Genomic DNA, 13,251 nt, shown 5'->3' with positions numbered 1-13,251 from the left:
TCTGGTTCAGTCCCTCTCCTGCCCTCCCATTCTTGCTCTTTCTCAAACACCAAACTCCCGGGACTGCAGCTGAACACGCTGATGGCATAATTACTGTCTTCAAAGCATTCGTTTGCTCTCATGCATCCAGCATCACTCATTACGCTGCAGTCCTGACTGTCTATAGAAGCCTGTTATGTTCGTGTTAAGAGAGCCCCCCCCCCCCCACACCCCTCCTTCTCCCATTTAACACCCAATGCGGTCATTCTTCCAGGTTGTGAATTTAATTTTGGGGGAACATAGCAGATGCAGACTACTGTAAACCACATAAACACATTTGTACCGTGTTGGTGCAGTGGCACAAATGCATAAAATGAGAGACCTGCTGCAAGCAGGTGGAATAGCATACCTGATAGGACTCCCGAGGACATCATTAAAGAATGCCAAAATGACAAAGAAAACCAGCAGCACAATCACTTCTATCTGCAGTTTCATCCTCCGCTGCTGTGTAATGCCAAACAGAAAATATTCTTTTCAGACCAGAGCTGCAGCTTTGTTTAAGTCAGCACTTCCCTCCAACAGAAAGCAGATTATTTCCCAGCTCAACAATAGTTAGGAGGAAGATTACAGCTCATTGCAGCTCACCACATGCTGCTCAAACGCAGGCCTTTAGACTATAACAATTAAAGTAATGCAGGGGACTCTGTGCTTCCCTCATTTAGATAACAGAGGCTCAGAGCGGTAATGGCACAGATGGCGAGAGGCTTGTTGGTAGAAGGCTGTGTAGTCCGGTTAAACAGGACAATGTTGTTTTAACAAGAGACCAGAAGCTGTTGAAGGGTCACTGTATCTCTGTGCACAGTGGTTCACTGCAGCCCAGCCCCCCTACACACACACACACACCTCTGAAAAATGCAACGAGATGCCTGCCACTACAGTTACAGACCACTAGAAGGGGATGTGTGTCTTTATAAATAAATAAGCACTCTGCCCCAGTTTGGACGCCTTCTATGCTCTGTTGGTTCGTAGTACAGCCTGAAGAAGAAGAAGAAGACACTGCTATGTATAATTTATTCATGCAATTAAACTATATATATGTATATATGTATATGTATATATGAATTTACACTTTTAAAAGTTTTTTCAAAAGATTAAGCGGAACAGTGTTCAGGTGTGTGTGTCCCGGTCTTTCTCTATCCACATATATTCATGTCATGTCTTTCTTTGCCTTTTCAGCGAAGTACATTGGCTGCTACATCGACGACACTCAGAGAAGAGCTCTGAGAGGAATTTCTTTTTTTGACTACAAAAAAATGACTGTCTTTCGATGTCAGGACAACTGCGCAGAAAGGTAAGCTATGAACTATAAGCAGTATGTTAATGATGTGCTTTTGGTTTTTGCCGTCTGTGTGTGTTAAGTGAAGTGGGTACTGACACAGCAGAAGATCTAACGTGAAGATTAAAAACCTGACGGTCACACCACTTCCCAGACACACTTCCTGGTTTGTGGTGTGTGGATACATTTCATGATCAAATTGCAAACCGGCAGAATCTTTTCAAATTCTTGATAGATGATTAAATACTGTAAGTAAACAAACAAATAAATAAGTTAATGGATATTGAGAATCTATACAATTAACCTGAAGGAGAAAAAAATCCCACAGTGAAGCTTATTCTGATGTCTTTTCTCCTTTCTTCACATTAGAAACAGTGTCTGAGCTCAGGGGGAAAAAGAAGCTTGACTTGTGGGGAGAAGGGCGTGTGACTGCGCTGTGACTGAAAGCTTCTGACTGGATCTTGAGGAGGGGCTGTTTTGCCTCTAACTCAAATGATAACAAAACCTATACTGATGGAAGAAAAAACATTCTTTGTACTTCTTGTTTGGGTCTGTTTGTCATATTTTTGGCTCGACCTTCTTCATGACAGACCTTATTTTAGACAACAGCTCAGTGTGAGTAGTGCGGGGTAGACCTCTATCCAAACGCACCGTGGTCAGGGTCCCATAAGAAGTTTATTGTGGAAGAACATGCTGCCTTGCCCCTGCCTGAACCCCATCTAACCAGAGAAAGATAAACCTCTTACTTTGCCAGAGGCAAGCATGAGTTGCTGGACACATTAACCTCTTGTTTGTGTACTGTGAATAGTTTTATTGTGCAGGAATAAAACAAGAACGCTATGTGTCCAAATGTAATCTTAGTTTCTGCATATATTTGTGCACTATTTGATTTTCTGCTGCATGTTTTTGGTTGTGCAGATCATCCTCTCAGTTATTTTTCAATAAATGCCAAATAAATCATGTTGGTCTTTATGTTCTTATCCAGTAGCGGCTGACAGGATTTTACAGGGAGACCTCCCAGAACCATAACTCTCGGGCTGTTGACGGTGTCCAAATCATTCAAAACTTAAAGAAAGCTGCGAAGCAGGCTCACGTTTCACTTGTCATAACAGGGGCCCCCACAGGAATCCGCAGTACAACCATCCAATCAGGCACGATTTGTCACCTTGTCACACATTTGTAACAGGAGTACAATGAAAACCATACTGAAATATTGAAGAACTGCCTGATACTTAGCTTGAAAAATGCATTTTTTTAAGTAAATTTACAACCACAAACTCAATTACAGTTTATCTAATTGTAATTAAAGTCACAGGTATATTAACTGGCGTAAACATGTATTATTATTGTTTTTAATCTATGGCAGGGAAAGTCCATGTTTGAGTTTTTCTGCATGCTCCATTTTTTCGAGCATTTCGGTTTTCTCTTTTTCTCAGTTATTTTCTCTTTCCTCGCGCTGCGGCTCCCTCCATCGGCAACCTCGCCATCTTCCTCTCACCTCCTTTCTCCCTCCCAGAGGAATACCACTCTATCGAATGCATTGAATTACACCCATCACTGATTCAGAGTGGAGCGGAGAAATATCCGTCGCTTCAGCTTCTTTTCTCCTTTCCCCGTCTCGCAACCTGTCCGTCTCCTCTCTGGAAGCGGTGGGTTAATAAAAACAGACAAACAAATGTGGGGAAACATGCAGAAGCGCACAGAGGTTTGAGTATGATTGGCAGCCCAGGGGATCCGTCCTGCGCGAGAGGTGTGTTAGACGTCTAATTGCATTTGAAAGGCCTCTTGGGAGTCAAATCCTCCATGAACAGGAAGGAAAGAGGAGACCTTATGTGATTTATTTTCCCAGTTTACTACACTTATTTATAATTGGCTTTGTCTCAGAGGCCTGCGTCATATATAGCTTTCATTACTACCAAAGCAACAGAGAGAGGGAGAGAGAGAGAGCAGTTATTTTGGAGCAATATTTTCATGTATTTTCATCTTAGCCTCAACACCCTTTGTGTATTGTTTGTTTGTATTGATTAGAGCTCCAGTTGCTCAAAAGGATAAACTGTATTGGCCCGCAAAGGATTAGGAAACATAATGAAGACTCAGAGCACTCATTTGAACCTCTCGTCTCCCCCCCTCCGAACGATCATAATCTCTTTTTCATTGTCTTGCCATCTCTCCTCCAGGGGCTACATGTATGCGGGCCTGGAGTTTGGAGCCGAGTGCTACTGCGGTCACAAGATCCAGGCTCCCAACGCGTCGGAGAGCGAATGTAACATGGAGTGTAAAGGAGAGAAGAGCAACCTGTGCGGAGGAGCCAACAGACTGTCCATCTACAGGCTGGAGCTGAGCCAGGAGTCGGCACGCCGCTGTGAGTCCCCAGCTTCATGAAACTCCCATAGGTTACTTACAGGCTGCAATAAACAAAAACTTTTTAGATTCAATAGTATTGATAAAACATGTGCATGTAATCCAAAGTCTGATTTAAAAAAAAGGATTTTGAATCAATTTCTCCTCCTTGCTGAAAACATGAGTGCGGCTGTTTGTATCCGCTGAGGCTGTTTTGATCCAGAAATGTAACAAACCTGGTTTCTGAGAGCAAAAGGGAAAAAAAAGAAGAAAAAAAGATTTGGGTGCTTTTTTGAGTTATTGCCGCAGTTGGGAGCAGGCAGCTCTGTGTGTTTACCTCTTCCCCAGGAGAGCTGTTCTACCTACGTACACCCAGACAGCCGTGGTCTGCATCCTAAACACCCGCTGCCTGCTGGTGGGGAAAAGTGAAATGTTTAGAAAAAGAAAGAAAAAGATTTGCTAATGAGATGTGAAAAGAGGTTGCTAATATCCTGGTGTCATTTCGTGCAATGTGGGATGAGATGTTCTGTGTAAAACAGCATCTGAGGGCCTCGTTTGTTCTGTTTTTGTGGTCTTTTTTTTTTTTTTTTTTTGTGAAATCTTGAAAAAGGCCCAGCGATGAGGCGAAGTAAGTTTTAACACCTTTTTTTTTCCTTCCTGTTTCTTTCGTGCCAGTCATTTCACAGAAACGGTCTATGAAAGCTGAAGAAGTTAAGATGGTGAATGAAGACATTCATGATCAATCTGTGGTCTATAGCTTCCAATTCCTCCACTGAGGCCGTTTGTTTATTATTTTCATTTCTGCTTTTGTGCCCTTCGTGTTTGCCTCCCATCAGTTTGCTGTGCAAGCTCTTCATGTTTGCATTGTCACCTCTAACCCCGATCTCCGTCATGTGAGCCCAGCTCAGAGGAAATAAAGGAAATGTGTTGATGTGGCTGTTTTGTGGGTTTTGCCACATATAAGCGTCTCTCGCTTTCCACAGCAGCTGTGATGAACCTTCATAGATGCATTGGCAGTTTAAAGTTTCATTTTTCAGACTCCAATTATGATTTCTGACGAAATTATGCATTTTATGATTTGAAGCCGGAAAGCAAATGAAAACAGAAAGATGAAGACGTTGAGGGTTACCAGCGAGCGTGAAATGCAGGGTATACCCGCACTGAAAATGCAACTTGAGGGGGAAAAAGAAAGGACAGAAAAAGGTCAGATGTAAATAAAACATGACACATATGCACAGGCCTTGAGCTAATTTGCCCAGGGTGCAATCCTTCCTCAGACTTAACAGCGCTGATAGTTATTTTTTTAAGTGTAAAAAAAAAAAAAAAAACTGATAACAGCTCAGCAGTGTTGTCGGGTGCTGGCATTGGCAGTGTGAACTTTAATCGGACCGAATGCGACAGATGCACAGCGCCATTTGCATATTTTATTCGACTATGTTGGAGGCAAGCTGTCTTCACCGTGGTATGTGTGACAGTAAAAAGCAGGAAGAGTTCGGCTCTCTCCCTCTTTTATTAATTCTTCACAGTCTGCTGGAAGACGGGGACAGATTCATAAGCATTGTATAGCGGAGCTGCTGACATGTTGACAGTCTGAAATAAATGTGAACCGGCTGCTTGGATTTCCTTAAGCGGTGCCTTAAAACATACAATAGTCTTCTGCCATCAGAGCTGCGGCGCACTGCGAGAAATCATTATTTTTGTCCTCTCAGACGAGTTTGTTTAATTACCAGGAGAAGCCTTACGGCAGCAAACAAATTATCTCTCAGTAATTCTGTAATTATCTGTCGAGACACTTGCAGCAACGAAAAACCAGATGAACTAGAATTAAAACTTAGATTATGAATTATCGCTTCAGAGATAAACTAACAAGTTCAAGTGAGGAGCAGAGCGGCTCGTCTCAGTTGCAGTGATATATGGCTCATCTGTCCGTCAGCCCGGAGAGGAGACCAGAGGTCGAAGGTCATCATCGCGCTACGGGGAAGTGAGCGCCGCTATTGGCTCAGTTGTCTGGCAGGTCGGGGGCTCGGCAGACCGGAGGAGAGCCCCGGTGGGATCTGTTCATCAGGGGTCAGCGGCCCGAGGCCAATCTGATGGACGCTCCGCTCAGTGACCGTGAAAACGCAGCATATTGTGTTTCCTCCTGTTCAGAAACATTCCGGGTTGTTTTTTTTTTCTCTCTCTCTGTTTCAGACGGCAGTGCCATTTTCAAAGGGTGTTTCCACCGGCCGGACAACGTCACGCTGGCTCTTCCTTTCAGCGCAGTCATACAGAATATGTCGGTCGACAAGTGTGTGGACTTGTGCACGGAGAGGGTGAGCTGGCCGTGCTTCTGCTGCGCCGCGCGACTCCGCGATGCCCGAGTGTGTCTGCGGTGTGTAACGGCGGCCGTGTTTCAGGAGAAATCGCTGGCCGTCCTGGCTCGAGACCGATGCTACTGCGGATTCCCAACCCCTCGCTTCTCCCTTCACGAGCTGGAGGACGAGGGCATGTGTCTCCAGCGCTGCCATGGAGAGGAGTTCGAGAGCTGCGGGAACGAGAAGTACTTTGTGGTGTACCAGACACAGGTTCAAGGTAAACACGGCAGTAGACGGCGAATTTCACTGTGAGCCACAGCCTGTGTGCAGGAAAAAGCTCAGACTGACTGGATTTGTTCTTTTTTCCCTTTGTTCCTACACATGCTATTTAAAATCAAACACCTTCAACGTCAAACTGTCTACTCACAGCCTCAGCCTGAACATTTTTAATGGCAATTGCATTGAGTTCAGACTCTTTCAACGCATTTCAGAAGTAATTCTTGGTGAACGTTCAATCAGCTTCGGCGCCGCACGTGTTTTAAAAACAGATTGAGATTCATTGTGTTTTGAATGAAGCCTTCATGTAGAATGATGAAAGCTTCAAAGAGGATGTTAAAAAAAAACAGGGGCTGAGAAGCGAACGCACCGAGAAAAGGCTGAAATAATTCAAAGGTAGAAGAAGTGTTTCAGAGCTGCTCACGAGGTTCCAGGTACAAACATATTTCTGCCGGAAAAAGACCAGAAAGATCCAAAGTGCATTAATCCTCTCAAACAGAAAATCCATTCCACCGTTTACTAAATATACAAAAGGAAGCCACCGTGAATGTGGAGCACAATTACTTGGGAAGGAAAACGAACGTGGACGTCGTGAAGCGCTAAACAATCGACTGGCGTCTGGGAGCTCCGGCCCTCATTTGTCAGACGCTATTACGGTTCTTTGTGGAGGGCTGCAGCTCCACAGCCCCGCGTGTTTCAGACGCACCCCTGCTCCCACGCTCCCGTTTCCAGTGAGTGGATCATCAACAAGCTGTGCAGAGGCCTGATAACACCTCATTTGTTTCATTCAGGCGTGATGGAGCGGAGAGGAAGCGTGTGGGGCAGCAGTCCCACCTCCAGCGCTGCGTTAGCGGACGGACAGTAAAACCCAGACTTTACACTTTAATGTGGCGTTCCTTATTTAATTTCAAAATTAATGTTTTGAAGCGCAGTGCTTTGCAGTGTTATGGTCAAGACAGTGCGCACATAAATGGTTCCTTGACAGTCTCATTTCATAAATGTGGGAGATTCCAACTCCTTTTTCAGTTATTCCAGCATCGCTTGGATTTTACTGGCATTAAAAGTTCAGATCAGCAAAAAAAGAGGAAGCCCAGTAAACAAAAATTGGAGAAACACAACAACAAGCTGCAGCAGGAAGTGAAAAACATGCCGTTTGATGTAGAACAGTACTTTTTTTTTTTTGTTTGTTTTTTTTAAAACACTCATCAGCATTTTCACCCACATTGACGTCACTAACAGAGGAGTTGGAGGAATTGTTTTCACCCACACGCAGCAGAAAACCCACCTTTCTTCCTCTTCCAGTTGTCTAATGACATTTCTGTTGTCTTCCCAAGTTTCAACATAGCGTTATTTCATTGCTGCCTTTACTGGTAAAAAACAAAAACATTGATATTAACCAGGAAGTGACTGAACTCGTAGTCACTGTTTGTGTTGAGCTCTGTTGCGCCGTTAAGCAGTCAAAGTCTCCGAGCAGCTTCCAGTTTATTACTGCGGACCTGTCGCCGAGCCTATAGACCACAGATCAATAAATCAGCCCCGCTGCTCTTTGTGTTTTGTCAGATAACCGCTGCATGGACCGACACTTTCTCGCCAGGCGTGCCAAGCAGCTGGTGGCTCTCGCCAGCTTCCCCGGAGCGGGCAACACGTGGGCTCGCCACCTCATAGAGCTCGCCACCGGCTTCTACACAGGCAGCTATTACTTCGACGGCTCCCTTTACAATAAAGGTCAGCGGTAACGCGTGTGACATGAATCACAAGCGTTCCTTCGTGAATATGTGGTTAAAATGACGGACTGTGGGGTTTCGCAGGATTTAAAGGGGAGCGCGACCACTGGCGCAGCGGGAGGACGATCTGCATCAAGACCCACGAGAGCGGCAGGAAGGAGATCGAGGCCTTCGACTCCAGCATCCTCATGATCCGAAACCCTTACAAGGCCCTGATGGCCGAATTCAACCGCAAATATGGCGGCCACATTGGATTCGCCTCGCAGGCCCACTGGAGGGGGAAAGGTGAGCTTCCAGCTAGTCGGTGTAGGACATTAGCAAATCTGAGGCTGTCTGCATCGAACCGATGAGGCTGAGCATGTTCTTTTTTTAACTCATAAAACCATTCCCATGACGCTGGAACCGATCCAGGTTTCTTTTTCGAGAAGTGAAACAATGATCCCACCAGCCTGAGTCATGCCTGTGAGCAAGTCTTCTTACATAAACACTCATCATCCCACACTGAAGTGGTAAATGCACCGGTCTGTCCTGTGAAAATAGGAAAATCATACTCATTCAATATTTTCTCTGCTGCAGACGTTTACCGTTGAAAGTATTTATCAGCTGAAAGATGTATTTCATGCTTAAAAAACAAAAAACTGTCTGTCTGCCTATTATTTCTTTCATGTGATTTATATATTATTAACTTCAACTGGGAGTAAAACAAAGGTGAAAGCAGACCTCCCAGGAGAGAAGATGCTCTTGCAAACAAAGTATTTCCCGTTAATTGACGAACCTTCAAATGCAAGGTAGATGAACTCAGCAGCTGCTGTGGTTCTCTTTGTTTCAGGCCTTTTTACGACTTGATGAGCCGCTGTGATGTAGCTTCACAGCCGCTGTGCCGACGTGCTAATGAGCACAAGTCACAGGATCAACCGCAGAATTGAAAATAATTATTTAAATTAAATTACCTTTTATGATGCTCATTGAAACTAATGTGTGCTTTGAGATGTAGAACAACTTTATTTTCCCCGAGTGTCTTTGGCCGATACATAAAGAATGTATTTTTTATGCTTCTACCACACTAAAAAAAATACAACAAAATTGCATTTTGTATTATGGTCTGTTAGATCTGGAGCGCCAGGAGGCTGAAAGACAACTATAACCATCAAAATCTTTTGAAATGTGAACCATTTTCCAGTGATTCAGGTTGTTTTATTCGATATTTGTGGAATTTATGGTACAATTTTTAACACCAGAAAGTCTGATCCGCCTTTTTTTAGACGGCACCGGTTATATAAGGAAAAGTTCCCAAACACTGGTGCATGTGAGAAAAACAAAAATCCTGGATTATAATTAGTGGCCTTAGAGAGCAGAGAACAATGTGGAAATCAAAACACTGAGGGGAAAGACTGTGAAAGTAAGAAAAAAAAAAAAATCAAATCAAGCAATGTGAACAGCTTCTGTGTTTAGTTACATATTCTGGGGTGAAGTTTTAGGGGAGTCAGTTTGTATCTGTGCTGTTTCTGTTCTGCTCAGACCTGTGTACTGAGCCATGCAGGGTCGGCTTGTTTGGGAAACAGCGTTGTTCTTAGAGAACTGTCTCTTTCTCTTAAGGCAAATGCGTGTTGCTCTCTGACAGACCATAGAAATATGTTTTTTTTTTGTGCTCTCTTGGTTCATGTTTCATCACTGTTTTCCTTCTGTAGCTGTTTTGACACTTCTCCGTGCAGCCAGTTGCGTCCGGTATTTAACGTTTCCTCCCGCCACCCCAAGCTTTGGGCCAGTGGCGGCCCACCCTGTGTGAAGTCAGGTCACGCCCCGGACAGGTCGCCAGTCGATCACAGCAGTTTATACTCACGTCTGATGATGAACAGCAGGTTATTTTTAAGAAAATACTCAAAGAAATGAAAGTTTCCAGGCCAAACAACATCTTTCTGCATATCAAATTCTTTGCTACTTAATCCCCCGTCTTGCTGCACGGTCACTGGTTTTGTCTCGGCCTCGTCTCCCTGACTTTCAGCGAGGTTTAATCGATTTTCCAGGGGCTGGAGAATTGCCGACCCAGCAGTTGTCTCTGTTTGTGGAAACATCAGCACATTTGGCCTGCCAGTCCCAATGAGTGTTTGTTGCTTCTGTCGGTGGGGAAACGATGCGGCGACGTCAGTAAAGAGAAAGGCTTTTTGACAGCTGCCACTTCGAATACAGCGAGATGCTGCGGTCTGATGGGCGGCGTGACATTGTGTACACGGCCCCCCAACATGTAAGATTGGATGCACTCACCTCTGCAAAGGGATACTGCGGGGCTCGGATAATGTTACGGACACTGATGCCTTCCAGTGCGGCCCCGACAAAGTCAACTCAGGGGCGTGTGTGGCTCGTTTGGAGGGCATGTCATTCCACAAAGCGCACGGCGCGCCTCTCCAGACCCATCGCGGTGGATTCACTGTTACATAAACATCTTCGTTGGGTTTTTTTTTTTTTTTTTTTTTCAAAGTCAGAACTTGGCTGATAAAAACACAAGTGTCCTAACTGAATTTGAAATTCTGTCAGCCCTCCGCAGAACAGACTCTTCTGGGAAAGAGTTCAGGCTATTTTAGGATCTGATTTCTCTGCAAAGCTTGACAGAAAAAAAAAAAAAAAAAAGAAGAAGAAAAAAGCTTGGCGTGTCCTAAAATGCGGCTCCTCTGCTTTTCTACACCGCCGCTTGTGTTTTCGGATGACGTACGTAATATTCAGTCCTGCTCCTTGATACTAAAGTTGACTTTATAATTGGTGTCTGAGACAGCACTGCCAACTCAGCAGGCTTTAAACTTTAACGAGCGCCTCCTCGCGCAGTAAAGATGCGATCTAATGCAGCACAGCTCCTGCCAGCCGCTGCTTTTATGGGCCAGGAGATGATCAATGAGGACGGAGCAGCAAGAAAAGGATTTTTTCTTTATTACCTCTGCAGCTTGACTGACGCTTGAGAAATGTTCACCGAGGACAAGGAAAGAAAGGACTCAAAGTACCTCAGCGTGCGTTGCGACACACCTCACGAGCTGAATGGTATCAGCGTTGTGCTGCTGGAACTCTCACTTCCCCTTAATTCAGTCCCCTCACAGACACTTTGCTTTCTTATTTATTTTTCTCAAGGCCCCCATTGCATTAAACTGCTGGAAAGGAAATTTTCTCTTGAAGCAATGGTGGAAGATAAAACTGCCACTTCCACACGTACAGAGCAATAAAAAGCTGTTTTTTTCCCATTTCTCTCAACTGTAAGACGCACTCAGGAACTCTAAATGCACATCTGATTGAATGATATTACATAGTTTTTTTCTTAGAGGAGGCCACAAGGAGAACAAGAGATTTTTTTGTTTGATATCATACAATGCAGACAGTGTGATGCAGCAAATTAAGATGAAGAATTGTATTTGGTACAAATCTAAAAATGAACATTGATGCAGAGATCTTTCCATTCCGTTTTTCCTGCAGAGTGGCCCGAATTTGTGAAGAACTATGCCCCGTGGTGGGCGTCCCACACGCTGGACTGGCTGAACTACGGGAAGAGCGTCCACGTGGTTCACTTCGAGGACCTGAAGAGGGACCTGTTCTCGCAGCTCAAGGGGATGGTCCAGTTTTTGGGTCTGAAGGTCTCCGAGGACCGCCTGCTCTGCGTCGAGGGCCAGAAGGACGGGAACTTCAAGAGATCGGGGCTTCGCAAGCTGGAGTACGACCCGTACACTACCGAGATGCGAGCGAACATCAACGAGCTGATCAGAACAGTCGACGCTGCCTTGAAGAAAAGGAACATGTCTGGGGTTCCAGACGAATATAAGCCAAGATGATAGATGTGATTCCATTTTTTTCTTTTTGTTTGTTTTTCCTGCATTATTTTGACTGTTTTCTCAACAAACTCACCACGTTTTATAGCATCATGGGACTTTATAGGTTTTTTTTATTATTATTATTTTTCAATGAAGTTGCTTAGGCTGGTACTGTAGTGTGAATTCATTCGTCCCTTTAGTTGTCGCTGTTGATTTTTACTCGACTTTTTAATTCAGCAGCTCCGTGCATTCCTAGTCGAGGCGGGGAGGTTTGTTTTTCTCTTTGCGCTGAATGAAAAGCACTTCTTATTCTGCTCTATGCACATGTACCGTGTTGGCATGAGCACATGCCTTAACACGAGGACGGTACAGGAACTGTGAGCGTGCAGAAGCTCATCTGACTCTGCTGGGGAAATACAACCATCGAATTCAAAAAAAAAATAAGGAATATTTAATGCAAAGTTTGATGTGTGAGCTTATTTTGTGCAAAAGAGAAATCACTACTACGGGGATAAAGACATTAGGTATTTTGCTGCTATCACAGTCACAGAACTATTTTATATACAAAGATAAGAAGGATCTATCTTTTTTTTTCTGTTAGAGGGAATAATGCAATATGCAGGGTATGACTACCTTATGAAGATACTGTGTGTTTCTAAGTTTTTGTAAGTTATTAAACTTACTATATATTCATGAATTCCTATTTTTGATGATCAAGATGTAAGAAATTCACATCTGAGCTCCTGGTGTTTAAGAAGATGATTAATCCCTCTTGAAGGCACTGACTCCAGAACAGAAGAGGATTAAAGTCCTCTGGGTTTATTTATCTCTGATGCGCAGTGCAAATGTTGATTCTGGTCATAGATATGTTTTTCTTAACACTGGACCTGATGCAAAAAAAAAAAAAAAACCCAAAAAGCACTTCGCTGTGCAACACTTTTCCCCAAAGATCACGGAGAATTCAGCATTATGCTAGTGTGATAGTCTGGAGGTTATCTTTAGCCGTAGAGAAAATTGTAGAGTTATTTATGACAGAAAAAAAACATACAGAATGTGAAAACTCTTTAATCGCTTTGTTGTAAGAAAAGCTTTAAAAACGTTAAAGCTGGTGATAATTTTACTCCTCCTCGTAAAGAGAAACGGGAAAAATTCTGCTCAGATTCAATAAGCAGCACGTCTCATTAAAGGTACTCAATATGCTCTGCCATATGCTAAAAAATACAAAGATATAATATATATTTAAAAAAGATACATCCACTCTAGACACACTGGTTTCAGAGAGACAGCAAACATAAACTGACTTCCATTTTCACTATAATATATATATATATTTTTATAATGTGTGCTGACACATGGAAAATATTTGTATTGCAACAAGCAGCGAGGATGACTTGTTTCTATTTTTAACACATGCTTTAAACTTTATTGGCTCTTGGCTTTCAATTGTAAAGGAGGCACTTATTGGACAGGTGTCACATTTGAATGTATTTTTTATGGAATGAATGTAATGGTTTGGA

At 43.6% G+C, this 13,251-nt stretch overlaps 1 protein-coding gene across 2 annotated transcripts in view; it reads left to right on the top strand.

The window, feature by feature from the left end:
* Positions 1–13,251, top strand: part of wscd2 (WSC domain containing 2) — a 50,961-nt gene extending 37,710 nt beyond the window's left edge. For both annotated transcript variants that reach the window (XM_030104619.1, XM_030104618.1), the window contains 7 exons: positions 1,216–1,330; positions 3,493–3,677; positions 5,846–5,967; positions 6,052–6,226; positions 7,786–7,950; positions 8,034–8,234; positions 11,403–13,251. In XM_030104619.1, the coding sequence (XP_029960479.1) occupies positions 1,216–1,330; positions 3,493–3,677; positions 5,846–5,967; positions 6,052–6,226; positions 7,786–7,950; positions 8,034–8,234; positions 11,403–11,755 (1,316 nt within the window). In that variant the 3' untranslated portion in view covers positions 11,756–13,251. The remainder of the gene's footprint in view (positions 1–1,215; positions 1,331–3,492; positions 3,678–5,845; positions 5,968–6,051; positions 6,227–7,785; positions 7,951–8,033; positions 8,235–11,402) is intronic.

Source organism: Salarias fasciatus, chromosome 12 (assembly GCF_902148845.1).
Source record: "Salarias fasciatus chromosome 12, fSalaFa1.1, whole genome shotgun sequence".
In the NCBI taxonomy this organism is placed as follows: domain Eukaryota; kingdom Metazoa; phylum Chordata; class Actinopteri; order Blenniiformes; family Blenniidae; genus Salarias; species Salarias fasciatus.
This window is presented reverse-complemented; position numbering and strand designations above follow the sequence as displayed.